At 39.0% G+C, this 18,403-nt stretch overlaps 1 protein-coding gene across 3 annotated transcripts in view; it reads right to left on the bottom strand.

The window, feature by feature from the left end:
* LOC136874115 (tax1-binding protein 1 homolog) overlaps positions 1 to 18,403 on the bottom strand; it is a 228,603-nt gene that overhangs the window by 193,411 nt on the left and 16,789 nt on the right. For all 3 annotated transcript variants that reach the window (XM_068227663.1, XM_067147670.2, XM_067147671.2), the window contains exon 2: positions 9,133 to 9,265. In XM_068227663.1, the coding sequence (XP_068083764.1) occupies positions 9,133 to 9,264 (132 nt within the window). In that variant the 5' untranslated portion in view covers position 9,265. The remainder of the gene's footprint in view (positions 1 to 9,132; positions 9,266 to 18,403) is intronic.

Genomic DNA, 18,403 nt, shown 5'->3' with positions numbered 1-18,403 from the left:
TACAGAGTTTTGATACTCCTGCACATATTTTTAAAATATAATGTGTGTCTTGGTTCTTGTATTATGTACTGCCCTCCAATGTTCATTTGTACTCCATTTGTAGGAATGTGGTAATGAGAATAATCAAATTTCCTCATTTTTATTTTCCTGCATAAATAATTTTAATTAATAAAGTGAGGAAAAAATGTCATAATGATCTAAAAATTACCCTGAATTTAGATGACTATGTTTTACACACACACCTCCCCCCCAACTAAATTTCACTTTCATATCTCTAAAAAATAAGGGAAGGAATTACAATTTTTTTGGAAAGCCTACATTTTCCATTTAAACAGCCCGGCACTTATACACCTCGCCTTTACATTTTCGTCTGACACTAAAAGAGTTAATCGGAAGATGCCAGAAAAGAAGCCTGTACAACTAATTTTCAGGCTACATGGAAGAGCAGCGGTGTTGTTACACAGCATGCAGTTGCAAGCTGAATACAAAAAAATTGTGGGGGTCCTCAAGGGGCACTATGGTAACAACCAGCTGACAGCTGCCATCTGAATCCAACTGAAGAAGAGGAAACAGCATACAGGTGAATCAATGAAAAAATGTGCAGCGAGAGGCTACCAACACCTTTATCGATATGCTTCACAATGCCCCAATCTGCTAACATCTGATGCTAAGTGGGAAACATTGCCTCAAGCAAGCCCTCACGATCGTGCTGAAACAGGAAGCAACTGGCGAAAGCACAAGCTGTCAAGAGCGAAAAGAACTCAGAAGCCAAGCCCACTCATGGCCACAGTGATGCCAAGGCTCCAGAAGAATCATTTGCTGGCAATGCGGTGATTGCAGCAACAGGTGCAAGCCAACAGCAGAGAAGAGAACACAAATGTTTGCTCACTACCACCAGAGTGAAGCTTGCCACTGCCAGCATGCATAGATTTCAGAGGAATCATCTGTTGGCAACTGGTACAAGCCATCAGGGGAGAAGAGAACCCAGCACCCCACTTGTACCCACCGGAGCAACACTAACTGCTGTCAGGGTGGGGATCAACTGTTGGCAATATGGTACAGGCATCTGAGGAATGATTGCTGGCACAAGGCAGAAGTTTGAGAGGCAAGCTGGTATAGTAAGAGTTGTGGCAGTGGAAGGCTAGGACTGCACCAACCTGAGGAAGGAGCAACTTGCATATGACTATGTTCATAATAACGTATCCAGAGAGACGCACACGAGATGCTGTCAGTTGGTACAATTATTTTATTTACATGCATTTACAAATTAAACACACACATAACCTTGAGCACTGCTGTCACAACAAAACACTCACATCACCAAGCCATCATTTTGACAAAAGCCAATCGCTGCACATGGAGATTACAACCTTGGAACACAAAACAGTTGACTGCTTAAAAGCATGTCCACATGTGGTCACAAGCATAACCTTGCTACACCATGATTCTTCAACCAATAACTTCCATCCAATAACTCTCTTCCAACAACTCCCGGCCAGGCTTCCAGAAAGATACATTACAAGCAATACCTTTTCGAAATCTCGAGTGCATAATGCATAGATTATAATGTATGGAGTATTCTCATCGTTCTCGTGCCTATTACCATTCTGGAAGTTACATTGAGTTTCACAATTATGGATTACAATTTATATATAGGTAAGAATAAATTATAATATTAATTTACAGGTATTTACATTAACTGAACTGATAAAAATATTTATATATAGCACATGTTTCATGACATAACCTCACAAACAGCGCGATCATATTATATGTACATATGATGTAATAATAATAATAATAATAATAATAAATGGCTGTAACATTTCACAGCCATACATACAAGTATCAATCAATACTGATCTGCATTTAGGGCAGTCGCCCAGGTGGCAGATTCCCTATCTGTTGCTTTCCTAGCCTTTTCTTAAATGATTTCAAAGGAATTGGAAATTTATTGAACATCTCCCTTGGTAAGTTATTCCAATCCCTAACTCCCCTTCCTATAAATGAATATTTGCCCCAGTTTGTCCTCTTGAATTCCAACTTTATCTTCATATTGTGATCTTTCCTACTTTTATAAACGCCATTCAAACTTATTCGTCTACTAATGTCATTCCACGCCATCTCTCCGCTGACAGCTCTGAACATACCACTCAGTCGAGCAGCTCTTCTTCTTTCTCTCAATTCTTCCCAACCCAAACATTGCAACATTTTTGTAATGCTACTCTTTTGTCGGAAATCACCCAGAACAAATCGAGCTGCTTTTCTTTGGATTTTTTCCCGTTCTTGAATCAGGTAATCCTGGTGAGGGTCCCATACACTGGAACCATACTCTAGTTAGGGTCTTACCAGAGACTTATATGCACTCTCCTTTACATCCTTACTACAACCCCTAAACACCCTCATAACCATGTGCAGAGATCTGTACCCTTTATTTACAATCCCATTTATGTGATTACCCCAACGAAGATCTTTCCTTATATTAACACCTAGATACCTACAATGATTCCCAAAAGGAACTTTCACCCCATCAACGCAGTAATTAAAACTGAGAGGACTTTTCCTATTTGTGAAACTCACAACCTGACTTTTAACCCCGTTTATCAACATACCATTGCCTGCTGTCCATCTCACAACATTATCGAGGTCACCTTGCAGTTGCTCACAATCTTGTAACTTATTTATCACTCTATAGAGAATAACATCATCCGCAAAAAGCTTTACCTCCGATTCCACTCCTTTACTCATATCATTTATATATATAAGAAAACATAAAGGTCCGATAATACTGCCTTGAGGAATTCCCCTCTTAATTATTACAGGGTCAGATAAAGCTTCACCTACTCTAATTCTCTGAGATCTATTTTCTAGAAATATAGCAACCCATTCAGTCACTCTTTTGTCTAGTCCAATTGCACTCATTTTTGCCAGTAGTCTCCCATGATCCACCCTATCAAATGCTTTAGACAGGTCAATCGCGATACAGTATGCGAGCAACTCCAACCTGTCTCAACAGTGCAACGCCATCTTTGTGAACGAGGTTTAAATGGGAGCATAGCAGCCAAACATCCTTTGTTATGCAAACAAAGGTTAAAAGATTGCAATGGGCACAGCAATGTAAACACTGGAGCGTACAGCAATGGTCCAAGGTGTAATTCACGGACGAATTAAGTCTGAAGTATTTGGAAGCTATCTTTGAATGTTTGTTCGTCGACTTCCTAGAGAACATATGAAGTCAGTGTGTGACGCCAGCGGTGAAGCATGGTGGAGGGTCGGTTAAGGATGTTTTGCACGTGATAAAGTCAGTGATCTAGTGAGAATTAATGGAACATTAAAGGAAGGAAGGATATCACAGGGTACTGATCAACAATGCAGTTCCATCTGGCAAGAGACTTTTGGTCGTGGGTTTGTTCTGTAGCATGACAATATCCCCAAACATGCTTCTAAACTGTGCAGAGGGTATGTCAACAGAGAAGAGAAATGTGGAGAATTGAAAAATATTATTTGGCCAAGTCATTCACCTGACTTAAATCCCATTGAACTCTTATGGAATGAACTTGACAGGGAGGTCACAAAACTGTGGTCATCTAATGTTGAAGATCTATGGAATAATTTACAGATGTGTTGAGGAGCAATATCTGCAAAACACACTACAAAATCTTATCTCCAGTATGCCAAGAGTTTGTGCAGCTGTCCTGAGAGCAAAGTGGGATACTCTGGAGAGGCTGAAATCTAAACCATATTGTATTGTACTTAATGATAGAGAGCAAAAATATTTAGTCTTTATGATGTGATTGTACACTGAAATAAAGTACAGTACAGAGTTTTTTTTTATTTTTTTATAGGTGATGGAAAACTTTTGACTGGTAGTGTATGTAGAGTGGGAGAGAGTAGAAAGATCAAACCTGATATGGTATGGGCGTGTGGAAAGAATGGGAAGAACAAAGATTCTGAAATCAATGCTTAAGTTGGAGGTTGGGAGGGAAAGACCTAGAGGTAGACCTAGGAAACAACACTTTAAAGAAACACTTAAGAGGAATTTGCTATATATAGTTTACTTAAGAGGGAAACGACATGGAAGGAGATTAATACCAATATAAATGGTCCGTTATTGGACATTATAAATTTTCCAGCTAACTCATTCCTGGTTGCCAGCGTTTCGCCCCCGTGTGCTAGGCTGGGCTCATCAGTTGGTACCCAGCACACCCACCAAGACGCATGGCTAGTGCATACCATGGAGGCCACTGCGTAGGCTAATTGTAGCCACCAGCAGTGCCAATGCACTATGAGACTTTGTCTCACTACTAAAGATTGATGCCTGCTTGGCCATCAGATGCTATAGATGTTGATTCCCATAGGGAATCATAGGGAATCAACATCTATAGCATGGAAGGAGATTAGCTAGACGAAAAGCAGTGTGAAGAAGACCTAAGGAAGAGAATGGCAAGATTTCAAGATGACTTTGATGAAGAATGGTGGAAAGACAAGCAGAGATGGAGATGAATGATCCACAACCCTACCTATGATAAAATTGGACAAGGGGAACTATAGTGAATAATAATGTGGGGGTTATGTTGGAGGAGGCTATGGTGATAATTGCTTGCAATTGTTTGAGAGATGTGTAAACTCACTGAAAAAAAAAAAAAAAAAGAGTGTGTGCGAGTATCGGATGGGTGAAGTCTGGTGCTTATCATGGTGCGTTGGTTTTTGAAAAAAAAAAAACCTTGTGATAAATTAATCCTTTCCCACACTTAGCGCCCGACTGTTCACTTTGCCTTCCGGTCCTTAGTGCCCAAAAGCGCCCAACTGCATTATCTGCACACGTCTGCGATCTATGGGATAGTTTTGTATTTCTTTTCGGCAGTGAAGTGCTTATAAGAGATTTATGAACATGCTGGACAATATACAAGACTTAAGAAATAAAAGAAAAGCAATAATCTGTCTTGAAGTTGCCTAGGCAACGGTCCTCAACTTCCTTGGGCGTGGGTCAGCTGTTTCATTTGTAAATATGACGGGGTTGAATACTGCGGATATTGAAACTGAATACAGGCAAAGAAAGTGACACAGACTCGTTGAGTAGGGGTGGAGGTGAACTTTTAGTGAATGAACCACATATCAATGAAGATAATTTTAGTGATAACAGTGATATAAGTGAAAACAGATGTAGAGAAATCAGACCTGATGGCGATGCCGCGGCAATTCAGGTAACACAAACATATCATTTTGTTACTTCGAATGATTATATGGATGATGTTGAACCAGTCCATAATTTGGAAAGAGTATTATGAGAAATAGATTGTTTTATACGTATGTTAGGAGGAGACAAACTTATTCAGTGACACAGCCAATTGCACATATATCAATGCAGCATTCAGACAGGCATATTCCGGTAAAATAGATACAGAATGTGAAGACACTTGCTAGGAGGAAATAAAAGCTTATATACAAGGCATCATTCCACTTCCAAAAATTTTTGATAGTTGCTTTACGTCGCACCGACACAGATAGGTCTTATGGCGACGATGGGACAGGAAAGGGCTAGGAGTGGGAAGGAAGCGGCCGTGGCCTTAATTAAGGTACAGCCCCAGCATTTGCCTGGTGTGAAAAATGGGAAACCACGGAAAACCATCTTCAGGGCTGCAGACAGTGGGGTTCGAACCTACTATCTCCCGAATACTGGATGCTGGCCGCACTTAAGCGACTTCAGCTATCAAGCTCGGTCCACTTCCAAAATTACGTGATTATTGGTTTAGAGGGATTCAGACGTGAGAATGTGAAAAATGCAGAATACGTTTCTGTCGAGTATCACCAGCAGACGGGTGGGGTGGGTGGGGGGGGGGAGGTTCGAACCAACAACCTTACGACTCTATAAATCAAGAAATGTATGCGACAGTATATTTTCTAATATTACTGAATTCTGAGTACATTGTGATCAATAGTTTTTATATTTAACTTTATCTAAAACAATGCGCTCTGCTTCAATTTTTCACAAATAATAGGTTGAAACCTGGGGATAAGCAGAGTGAAAATGTGGGCAGGAAAGGGTTAAACTCCACAAGCATATTGGGGGCTCACCCGGGAACAACGAAGGCCATGACGTAGAAGAATGTTACATAAAGGCGTAGGATAAGGTCGCATGTAAGTACAAAGACAGGTGCCGAGTTAAGTGTGCAGTTGTTGCTTTCAAGATGCATTTAAGATGAATATGCCAGAGGAAGTTTACTTAAGGGGGAAACGACATGGAAAGATGTTAGAAAGACGAAAAGCAGCACAATGCTGACGAATTAGGTACTGTATCGGCAGCAACCTTGACGGGGCCTGCATCATCATGTGTCTTCATCTGGGTGAGAAAGAAGATGATTCAATGTTGAAGGTAAGATTTCTGCCTTACAATAGTGATTTACAGTGCATTTCTGACATGGAGGCATGAGGCCAAAATGAAGTTTAGCAAGTTATTAAGACACTACATATGTTCATTTTTTAAAATCATGGTGATAGAAATAACAAGAAAAGACCGTGATTTTATAGGATTTTCCTTAAGTATGGGGTCTGAAGATTTTTGAAAGAAGGCTCAGAGTGCAGATACGGTAAGAACTTATCTTTGGATGACTTGATTCTGATTTTTAATGTGCTAGGTATGGACTACAAAGGAAGCAAAGAAGAATTATTGGATCAGATTTGTTTAAATTTATTGGACCTAAATATACTAGTACATATGGAAGAAGAAGAAGAAGATCATTATGATGAATGTGACAATGAGCAATGTGAACATTCATTGAGCCAACAAGCTGAAATGGGGATTAGAGAAGTCGGATCTAGGGAACATAGCTTTCAACCGCTTATGATATATACAAAATTTACAACGAACTTTCATGATGTGGAGATTTCTATTCATCAGTTCAATGGGAGCGACACCTACAGGCAAAAGATGAATAGCAGTCTTTGAAGACTCAGTAAATCTGTTTGGGTGGAATGAAATGCTAAAGCTGGTCTTTGCAGGGAAAAAAAGAAATTATTGTATATGGGCTTGCAAAACTGTTCATTTGTTCATTCAGAGTAAAAGTAAAATAACTTTTGAGAATGTCTTTCGACAGCACTGAAGGAACAGTTCTAGATAAAAAATCAATAATAAAGGTGCATGAGATGTTAACTGGAAGAAAGATGAGAAAATAGGAAATGTGCTGAGTGATACAGTGAAGGGTAGCGAATATTTTTCACGTGATAGCCTACGTATGGATTGGGAACATAATTGTGTGAAGTTGACTAGCATGGTGCATCTTTGTGTAGCCCAGTTATGGATACTGGAAAAATCATGTCACTAATGAAGACAAAATTAAAATCTAGGAAGCGGACAAGGATCTTTAAACAGTGTCACGTATGTTGAAACTCACACCTTCGAGTTTTGACTCGAGTCGATCAAAATGTTGTCGCATTCGAGATGACGGTCAAAGTAATCCTCTCACACATGACCGAGTTCAACCTCCAAATAATTCATAGTCGAAGAGTGTGACCCCTGTGACCAGAAAACAATGTTTAATAACCCACTGGTCTGAAATATAAGACTTCAGCTGACATTTGTTTTAAGAAGAGTGCGTGGGACCGCAAATAATTCTCTGGGCCCCAGTGAAAATGTTTTTATATTTGTTGTCTGGTGTTTTACACACAGTTATTTAACAAGCCCCAGTGGGAAAGGTTTTCATATTTTTCTCGTATTTTTCACGCCTTTTAATACTCTCGTCTTTAGAAAAGGTAGATATCCTATATCCTTCACTATACCCGTACATACACCATGTAAAACGCACGCTTGTCAGAATAAGATAAAAAACAAATTAAGTGTTTACATATCCTTAGTTCTGATTCATGTATTCAATAGTACATTTTCTCACTTAACGCATTCTCTCTCCTAACCCCCTGAAGAAACATCCTAACAAGATTTCACTGAAAAACTAACCTCTGAAATCAGTCATCCACTCTGCGCCGTATTTTGAGGTGTATCACATGTCCAATAATGGACCAACTATATTGGTATTATCACATTCTTACTTAATTTCAGTACATAACATTTAAATTAAGTGATTGTTTACTGCAACCTTTATTTCTAACGAGTTAACTACCGTTATCGGCCACATTATTTACGCATTTAAAATACAGAAACATGTTCTCTTTCAATTTCAAATTGTGTTTACAGGACTCCTGACAACGATTATTGCTAATAAGACTCCGAAATCCCCTTAGAGTTTGAATTTTGACGAGAGAGTTCATTGGTGCACACAGTGCGAAAACTATTCTGAAAATGATTGGTCGCATTCAATATAATCGCTGGAGTGCATCAGTATCGATAACAGAAAAAAACAATGCATGCTAAATCACTCTTAATAACAAATGCATCCGTGACAGGGTTCTCGCTGTAACCAAAGGATAATACATAGTTTAACATAGGAATTTTCAAGGGACAGAAAAAAGCTGTAATTATAACAGAGTTCTCGTTATATGCCGTACTCGCTATAGCAAATTTCTACTGTAATAAATGAATGCGAGTTATGGAAATAAATACTTAGGTCTATTATTTTCCATTTCCATGTGTTTCATACATAATAAATTAATTCAGAACTACGCAATAACTTAGGACTGTATCCATATAATGGAAAGGAACAAACAAGTGACAAATCAACCCATATATACTGTAGAAAGGGTTTTCTACTGTTATGCAGTTTCTTTTATTCAACACTTGCTACCTGAAGATAGTCTCAATGACTGTTGATGCCTGCCCACCTGATGAAACTGATAAGCAGACAAGCTTGTTGGTGGTTAAGAAGAAATGGATATAGAATTGAGACTGATGAGCAGAGAGTCCATCTACGTGAAGACAGCAATATATCCAGATGCGGAAATAGTCCTTGTCCCTTTGTCTTTACTGTTTTATTCTTCCATTGTTCCCTCTTCCCACACTGATTTGTCTTGTGTTTATCCTACTACATGTTCTATTTATGTCCTTATCCCTCTACACACATGATAAAATAGACATGTTTAAACAATAGTCTCAATTTTGGTTATTATTTTTTTACTAAATCTATGATTTTACACCTGATTATACCAAAATTGAGATGTTAACCCATATCATACTCTACATACCTTTGCATACTGTGACTGTGTAAGAAGCGACTCAGAATTCATATCACCAATATGAGGTATGCTGTATTCTCCTATGATACCACTTATATCGTCATTCAGTGAAGAAGCTTCGTCTTGTTGAAGTTCAGTCATTCTGCAGATAAAAAGAAATGATACATTTTTACCAAGTTATAAAAAGCCACATACAGAAACATCAATTCCAAAAATACTAAATATTTACTATGATCAAAATTATACAAGGAGTTTCTGCTCAGCTTCAACTGTTCACATCAGGATAGCTGATGACTAAACTGTTAATTTTGAGAACCTCTTACTTTGTCACGTGATAAACTTCCTAGTTATTATGATAAAATAACCCAGTTAATATTAAAATCATACATTTTTTAAATATTACTAGAGGACCCATGCTGCTCTGCAGCATTCATTATAAATAGGTCAGATAACGTGTCTTGATATGAAATTGCTCCATGCGCAGCCTGGGTAATTTTTTAATATTTTCTTTTGGGATTTATATTACCTGTTAATTATGTGTCAAGTTAATTTTTGTTATCTTTATTGTGATGCTGGTTGATATTTTATGAACTATTTTGTAGTTTTAGAGTTATTATTGTATGTTTAATTCAAAGTTTTAGTTTTAGGTTATTTTGTTTTGCACGGAATTTTGTCCTTGTTGCAGCCCAAACTATCTGGGAAGTAGCTGATTTTTTCAAATAACTCATAACTGTATGTATTTATGTGTTGCGCTATGAATATGACGTGCACAATTCCAACTGTCATTGGAACTGTCACCAATTAGCTTAGTGAACCCCAAATCTGTGGATTCAACACTAATCTCAGTCATTTTAGACCTTTTTTTCAACCCTTCTGCCCCATGCCAATGGAGGCTGAACCTGAACTTAAATGGCATCCAGAATGTCACAGTTTATCTCAACAACCCCAAAAAGTATGGATGCAACACTAATATTGGTCGTTTACGATGTTTTCACATGTCACTCCTTCCCAACCGTAGTGATGCTAGAGGTGTCTTAACCCCACAGTTAAACTCAACTTGTGAGGGAAGCCATAGAGATAGAGAGCTGTGCCCAAATAACTTTAACAGGGAAGACAGCTTCAAGTTATCAAATACACTGACTGACAGAGCAAATGCAACACCAAGAAGGAGTGGTTCGAAAGGGATGAAAGTTGGGGAAAAAACAGAGACGGCACGGACGAATAATTCATGTTTATTTCGAACCGATATGCAGGTTACACAATGCGCACGGCATCGACTCAGTAGGATGTAGGACCACTGCGAGCGGCGATGCACGCAGAAACACGTCGAGGTACAGAGTCAATAAGAGTGCGGATGGTGTCCTGAGGGATGGTTCTCCATTCTCTGTCAACCATTTGCCACAGTTGGTCGTCCGTACGAGGCTGGGGCAGAGTTTGCAAACGGCGTCCGATGAGATCCCACACGTGTTCGATTGGTGAGAGATCCGGAGAGTACGCTGGCCACGGAAGCATCTGTACACCTCGTAGAGCCTGTTGGGAGATGCGAGCAGTGTGTGGGCGGGCATTATCCTGCTGAAACAGAGCATTGGGCAGCCCCTGAAGGTACGGGAGTGCCACCGGCCGCAGCACATGCTGCACGTAGCGGTGGGCATTTAACGTGCCTTGAATACGGACTAGAGGTGACGTGGAATCATACGCAATAGCGCCCCAAACCATGATGCCGCGTTGTCTAGCGGTAGGGCGCTCCACAGTTACTGCCGGATTTGACCTTTCTCCACGCCGACGCCACACTCATCTGCGGTGACTATCACTGACAGAACAGAAGCGCGACTCATCGGAGAACACGACGTTCCGCCATTCCCTCATCCAAGTCGCTCTAGCCCGGCACCATGCCAGGCATGCACGTCTATTCTGTGGAGTCAATGGTAGTCTTCTGAGCGGACGCCGGGAGTGCAGGCCTCCTTCAACCAATCGACGGGAAATTGTTCTGGTCGATATTGGAACAGCCAGGGTGTCTTGCACATGCTGAAGAATGGCGGTTGACGTGGCGTGTGGGGCTGCCACCGCTTGGCGGTGGATGCGCCGATCCTCGCGTGCTGACGTCACTCGGGCTGCGCCTGGACCCCTTGCACGTGCCACATGTCCCTGCGCCAACCATCTTCGCCACAGGCGCTGCACCGTGGACACATCCCTATGGGTATCGGCTGCGATTTGACGAAGCGACCAACCTGCCCTTCTCAGCCCGATCACCATACCCCTCGTAAAGTCGTCTGTCTGCTGGAAATGCCTCCGTTGACGGCGGCCTGACATTCTTAGCTATACACGTGTCCTGTGGCACACGACAACACGTTCTACAATGACTGTCGGCTGAGAAATCACGGTACGAAGTGGGCCATTCGCCAATGCCGTGTCCCATTTATCGTTCGCTACGTGCGCAGCACAGCGGCGCATTTCACATCATGAGCATACCTCAGTGACGTCAGTCTACCCTGCAATTGGCATAAAGTTCTGACCACTCCTTCTTGGTGTTGCATTTGCTCTGTCAGTCAGTGTACATAGAAACCTATGCTTCAGAAATATAAATGTAACACCATCACGGTACAGCAGGACACACTCCAGAAACTGTTGTCGGAGAACGGTGAGTCAGTAACTTCCTTCCCGACCACCATAGCAAAATGTGACAATCTCTGAGCCCTGAGTCCAGTCAGGAGGGGTTGGTGAGCAAGCAGTTTGTGACTCGCTCAACAGACTTCCAATATACGTCCAATGAAGCATTTCTATGGCTTACTGTTGGCAGCAGACCATCATATACATTGTCCTGACGAAAGCCAATGAAACTTGGCTGAAAGCGTGGCTTTTTGGTAAAAGATTTGTTCAAATATATATATGTCGCTTTAATCCAGAAATAATATATATTTAATAAATGATATTAATGAGATATGAAAAGCTATACGTCCACTAAATATTAGTTCTTTTTAGATAAATAAAAAATTACAGAATATGCAAGTATCAATCTTTGATATCTGATCATATTTGTCGTAAGGTCTATAATATGGGGATATTCACTAATCTATAAGTTGATACTTCTGACACGAATAAAGAAAGAAAGATTCACTAATTCAGATTCTTACTGATAAGTCATCAACAGTAAGCATCATTGATGTGGAAATATTGTTCAGCCATCATGTTAATGAAATTAACTGCCAATGGTGGTGGTTGTGGTCATAATTGTTTTTATAAACTGCAAAACTGATCTTAACGATCAGGAAAATAACTATTGAAATATAAAGAAAAATGAGAATGGACAATCTCTCTCACTCAAAACATCAGGGTAATAAGGAATGGCATTCAAGGCCTAGACTTTAATACTCCTGACCCCAGAAGAAAACAAGATGTGACGGCCTGTAATGCCGCAAGCCCCTGAAACTTATTAACAATAACATTAAATTGATCAGTGTTCTCCGTAGGACCTTTTTAATGGGCACATCACTCTGCCGTTTTTACAGACCGCCCGACAGACATAACCTAGATATGTGCCAGTTACATATTAACTCTAGAAAGCCTAACATGAGTCCTCACTACAATTCTATTTTGTGGATTGTTCAGAGTAAAAGTGTAATTTCCTTGATAAGAGTCTTCAGTACGCTTCAACAATTGAAAGATGTTAATAATGTTTCCTTTTGGATTTGGTAACAATGGTTCTTTATCTATTTGTTAAAACAAAACACCTGACATGAGTGTTGGACTCTTAAGCTCTCAGATGTCAGTTCCCTCTTGATTTTACGACTTTTGGTCAATTTGGTTGTAATATAATGTATGCAAGGTGGCAATAATGGGTCACATTCATATACTAACCATTGTGTTTGTTTGAATTACAAGTGCGCGGACTATGATTTTTGAGACAATAATTTACGATACCCTCATTCGTTGGACATATATACTTGTGTGTGGGGACGTTATCTACATTATCGACCATTGTTGGAACTGTTGCCTAACTGTGGAAATTACCAAGCAAATTTAATTCAAATAACTTTTCCCGATTGTTACGTATTTGGTGAATCAACTTGATTCGCGGGATTATCGTTTGAGTGGTGCGCGCATCACGCCGCGCACGCTTTGAATCATGGGAAATAGCTTTTTCCTGCTTGCTGAGTGTGAGCTCGAACAGTGTGTTGGCCGCTACGATCCAAGATGGCTTTGTTAGGGGTAGCTCGCAAGAAGACTGCTTGGCGTAAAGGGAAGGCAATTGCAATGGAGCCTGACTCCGGCGGTTAAGTGAAGATGTTAGGGCTATGCCCTTTTATTCTTTTGAAAGTTTTCGAGTGTGCTCCAACCTTAATATTTTCTTAATTTAACATGTGAACTTGGTGTTGTGAGTTAACCGTTACCGGTATGAAAAGTTTTAAATGTGTTGTAAGTTGGATACCCTAACTCCAAGTAAGTACTGGAAATTATAATTTATTGAAGGGATTTCGTACGACCAGACATTAAAAGGGAGTAATTTCATCGTGGATTTGACCAACATCATAAATGAACCCTTTCGGTATCGCATAACTTTTGTAAACAAAATCTGGTATCATCTTTGGACTGAATCAGTTGGGAAAAATAAAACAAATGTAATGTAGGGAGTTTGGGATCGCTAATTACGCATTTATGAGGTGGTATTTGGTCTAGGTTGTTTTATCTTATTGTTTTGTCGTTGTGCATTATTGCCTACTGCACTTCATGATGTGGATTATTATTATTATTATTTTGATACTTATGTTGAGGTGTGTTTTTCTCCCTTATCTTCCTTTGCTGCTTGCATTTAGTGTCTGATTGTGTTCCTATTGCCTTCGTGGCTGATTATTTGTATGTGACCATGATTTGCATTGTTCGGGGCGTTAATTAATGACACCTCATGTTCGCATTGTAGCGCAATCCAAGGCCCCCTCAGTTCTAAAGTATGTATATGTAAGCCGTGGGCAAACTGGTTAGCTGAAGCTAATGTAAATTGGTACCTCTTGCATAAATTATTATTATAAATTTTAATTGCGTCTAATCTTAAAATTGAAATTTGCTGGTTGACATTTAACTTAAAATACGCCGATTTCTTAACGTTTTCCTGTCACCTTCTGCTTATTGTTTTGGGCTCCCTGCCTTTGTTTTGATTACGTAATGATCCCTTCTTATCTAATCTGATGGACACCTCTAATTTTGGTGGCTTTGATGACTATTACTGAATTATGGCTTGGCGTCGGTACTGGTAGCTACTTGGGTGTGCTTCCGTGTTCTATTATTTTTTGTGAGGAACGTTCATTGTAATTTTCCTTTGATATACTGTACTTCATTTAGTTGAGACTGCTGTCGACTTTAATTTCATTGTGTTTTCATCTTGTTCGGTTATTTTATGTAATTTTTATTCGCGGTTGGAGCCACTATTTTTCTCTTTTCGCGTGTTCTTGTGTGTGACTTGTAATTAACTATTTTGTAGTGTAGCAAATTTCAATTTTACGCTATATTTGTAATTGCGGGCCCGTATACTGATGATCATCACTCTAAAAATAACGATGAATTTCTATATACTCATTTCCTAGCATTTATCTTTTAATTTATTTGAAAAGGTTGCAACCTTCCCATACTTTAAGTAAATTTTATTGAGAATTTTATTCAGTGTTGTCTGTTTTGAGTAATTCAGCATTTATTTGAGAAACCCTATCTTGCTAGCAGAATCATTTCACCTTAATATAAAATTCATTATAAAATGGTGTTTCACCTTTGAGTTTTAATTGTGTTATGATTTTTTTAAAAGAGAAGAATATATGTAAATTTAATTGTTTCCAACCTATTTTAAAGTTTTATTTTTATTTATTTATTTATTTATTTATTAAAATTTCTTCATTTTCAATTTAATCTGGTCTCTCATTTGGTAGTTAGCAATATTAGCCTGGCAACCTGTCAACCGTTAATAAGATCCAGCCCTTTCATTCGTGCTATGCCCTCCATGCTTCATATTTTGTGCTACTGCCCTTACGGTAAGTATTGTGCTTGTTTTCTTCTTGTTGTTTGTGCTGTTTTCATTTTGATGTTTTGTGTTCTTTTGGTAAGGTTGCAATTTTGTCCATGGTGTTCTACAATGTTTAGATTTAGTGATATGGAAATAATAAATAGTCTGCAGTCAGAAGTAGTGGAAGGAAATGAAGATAGTGTTGTCCTATTATCAGACAGTGAAGATTAAGATTATAAGCCCACTGAGCCAAATGATGAAGAGGAGCATTGCCAGTGAACACAGTGATGATGTAAGTGAAAGTGAAACTGAAGATGTGATATCGCAGAGTGACACTTACTAAAGAGGTGGGGGAAAAAAAAAAAAATTGAACGGCAAAAATATTAACTTTTTATGTCAAAGACAAGAGCTTCAATTATAATAAAGACACCAATACATATGGTTGTATGGTTTCTTCCAGCACAGAAAACAACAGACAGTCCAAAGGACAGTTTTGAACTCTTCATTATAACAACCATTATAAAGGACATAGTAAAGTTCACCAATTAGGACGCTGAGAGAGTCTACAGCCTGAAAAATAAAAATTCATGATGGAGAGTGTATGATGATGTGGAAATTAGTATTTTCATTGGAATCCTCATAACAGCAGGCCACCTGAAATCTAACCATGAGACTGTGTCACATATGGAGTCCCATACACAGCCCTCCTATTTTTCGTGCTCCTACCCTGACAGTCAACATTCTGGTACGGTAGTGAAAATTTTTTTGACCAAATTAATAATAATTTCTTTTTAATATTTGGCCTTACGTCCCACTAACTACTTTTATGGTTTTTGGAGATGCTGAGGTGCCGCAATTTAGTCCCACGGGAGTTCTTTTACGTGCCAGTAAATCTACCGACACGATGCTGATGTATTTGAGCACCTTCAAATACCACCAGACAAGAGCCAGGTTGGGGTCAGAAGGCCAGCGCCTCAACCGTCTGAGCCACCCAGCCCGGCTTTTTGCGACCAAAGGGGCTCGAGCTAGCTAACCACAGTGACAGACCATATAGACTTCACACCTTAACCATCATGGCCACCATGTGGGCTTTGTCTAAAATTAATGTATCAGCAAAATCAACGCCTTGGTAATGGATCTCCTCATTTTTATGTATACAGAGAATTACAAAACTGTCATTTAGAATCCATGTTGATGGCTACAGATTTTAAAATGATTTTGAAATGTTGAGTTGGAGCCTGATTTCATTAAATAAATCAACAGCTGTACTTGTCAATATGTCAATATGTTCTTGGGCACTTATCTTTACCTCAAGGATCTTATCAACTCCTGAATATCACAATGATTCACTAGATTAACTTTTGCTTCCTATATAATGTAATTATCAGTGTTATCTTATTAGTCCAAACAGTGACTAATTAGGTGAATCCCAGTTGCACACATTATTCCAACTATTCCATCACTGCTGGGCTCAGATAAGCAGCCTTTCATGCCAATTTTTTAGTAAATGAATTGAAATCTGAGTTAAACCATCAGAACAAAATAGTATGCTAGTAGTACTAAATAAGGAGTGGATGGGGTGGTGATCATTGTTTTAAGAGGAACTACAACTTTGCAAACCAACTTCTCCCAATACTAATCAAAGGAAAAGATGGAAGAGCTCCACAACTTTTGAAGAATGAAGGTATCAGCAAAACAAAAAAGAAAAGACCACAAAGGCAAGAAAATGAAAGACACCTTGCAAAGAATAAACAAGATGATCAAGGCAGGTGCCAGGGGATGCTGGATAGGAAAAATGACAGTGAGAAGTCTAACGCAATTAAGGGGACATAATATTAAACACGGCTAGGGAACCTGTGGTTGCCAAGCCATTCCCCCAGTTGAAAGTCCCAGGAGTTAACCCTTTTAATTCCCCCTTACAACAGGCAGAGGGTACCGTGGATGTATTCTATCGTCCCCACTCAGAGGAGGATTCTAAATGTATCTGAGGAAAGGAACATATCATATTCAAAAATTTAGTAGGTGTAGTACCATGATATGGTCCAATTAGGACAAAGAATTTTTTAATATTCCATTAACTAGTAGAAAATTTGTATTGTTCATAAACTAATAAAAAGTATAATAATCAGAAAAGTAAATCTTATTTAGAATTTAAATTCAGAATACACTTTATAACTTGTTTGTGAATTTCTTGTCATGATTTCACAGTGGGGGAGCTCTTGATAAATATCGTCTAGATACCAAAGACAACAATTGAATGGCCTAGTATATGGTCCTGGATGGCAGGATGTTGGGCATTATGGAACATGACCAGGTATATCAAATATATTTTGAGTTGCCCTCCAAATGCTCTCATAGCTTGGATGACCTAATCCACTAGAAAGCCCTAAACTACAGATTTGTAACTTAACTGGAACAATGTGTAAACTTGGTTCAGAGAGATTGACTGAAGTCTGTATAACTGTATAATAGGCTTCCAAATAAGATTAAAGATATTAGTCCCGTCAGTTCATTTACCACAACTTTAAAAATTCTCCTGCTGAGTAGCTGCTTCTATAGTACAGAAGAAATACATTAAGTGTTGGTAATGATGCTATTACTTATTAACTTGTAAATGTTCTTAATATCTAGTATATAGCCTTAAATATGTTAATGTCACATAGATTATGTACATATTATTAACACCACACCAATAGATTTTTATTTTGTCTTGTAAGTACTGGTTATTAATATTATTTATTTTTAAAAATTAAGATCTGCTGTCCTAACATTGAGGTTCTGGTGTTTGTTCTTTTTCTTCTTTTTTAAAATATTCATTATTGTGCATATATTATTGTTAGTATTAGGAAATCACTCTACAACTCCTATTGACGTCCGAAACGGGGGAGGAGCCTACGGTCAGCTGTTTCCAATATGGCGGCGAGATAGTGACGGGAAATGAACACGACAGTGATCGGGTGTGCGTCTGTAGGATTTATTAAGTGTTCAAAATGTCTTTGGTGTCATGTGCGCAACTGTTGAGAGTTGTCGGAGATTTCACGCGTCCATTAGTGGAAGGGGAAGAAATATTCAAGCGTAATTACTTGATATGTGTAGGTAAAAAGTTTGAAACAGAAGATGAAACTGGTGTTGTAGCGTTGTGTTTACAATCATCCCACATCGATTCAAAACCCCACAAAGTTAATGTTGTCTTGAATAAAGGGAGTGAAAATGTGAAGTGCAACTGTACATGTAAAGCGGGTTTGTCAGAGAAATGTTACCGTTGACACGCTAATGCACCTTAGTTAAGCTACT

Source organism: Anabrus simplex, chromosome 5 (genome assembly GCF_040414725.1).
Source record: "Anabrus simplex isolate iqAnaSimp1 chromosome 5, ASM4041472v1, whole genome shotgun sequence".
Taxonomy (NCBI): domain Eukaryota; kingdom Metazoa; phylum Arthropoda; class Insecta; order Orthoptera; family Tettigoniidae; genus Anabrus; species Anabrus simplex.
This window is presented reverse-complemented; position numbering and strand designations above follow the sequence as displayed.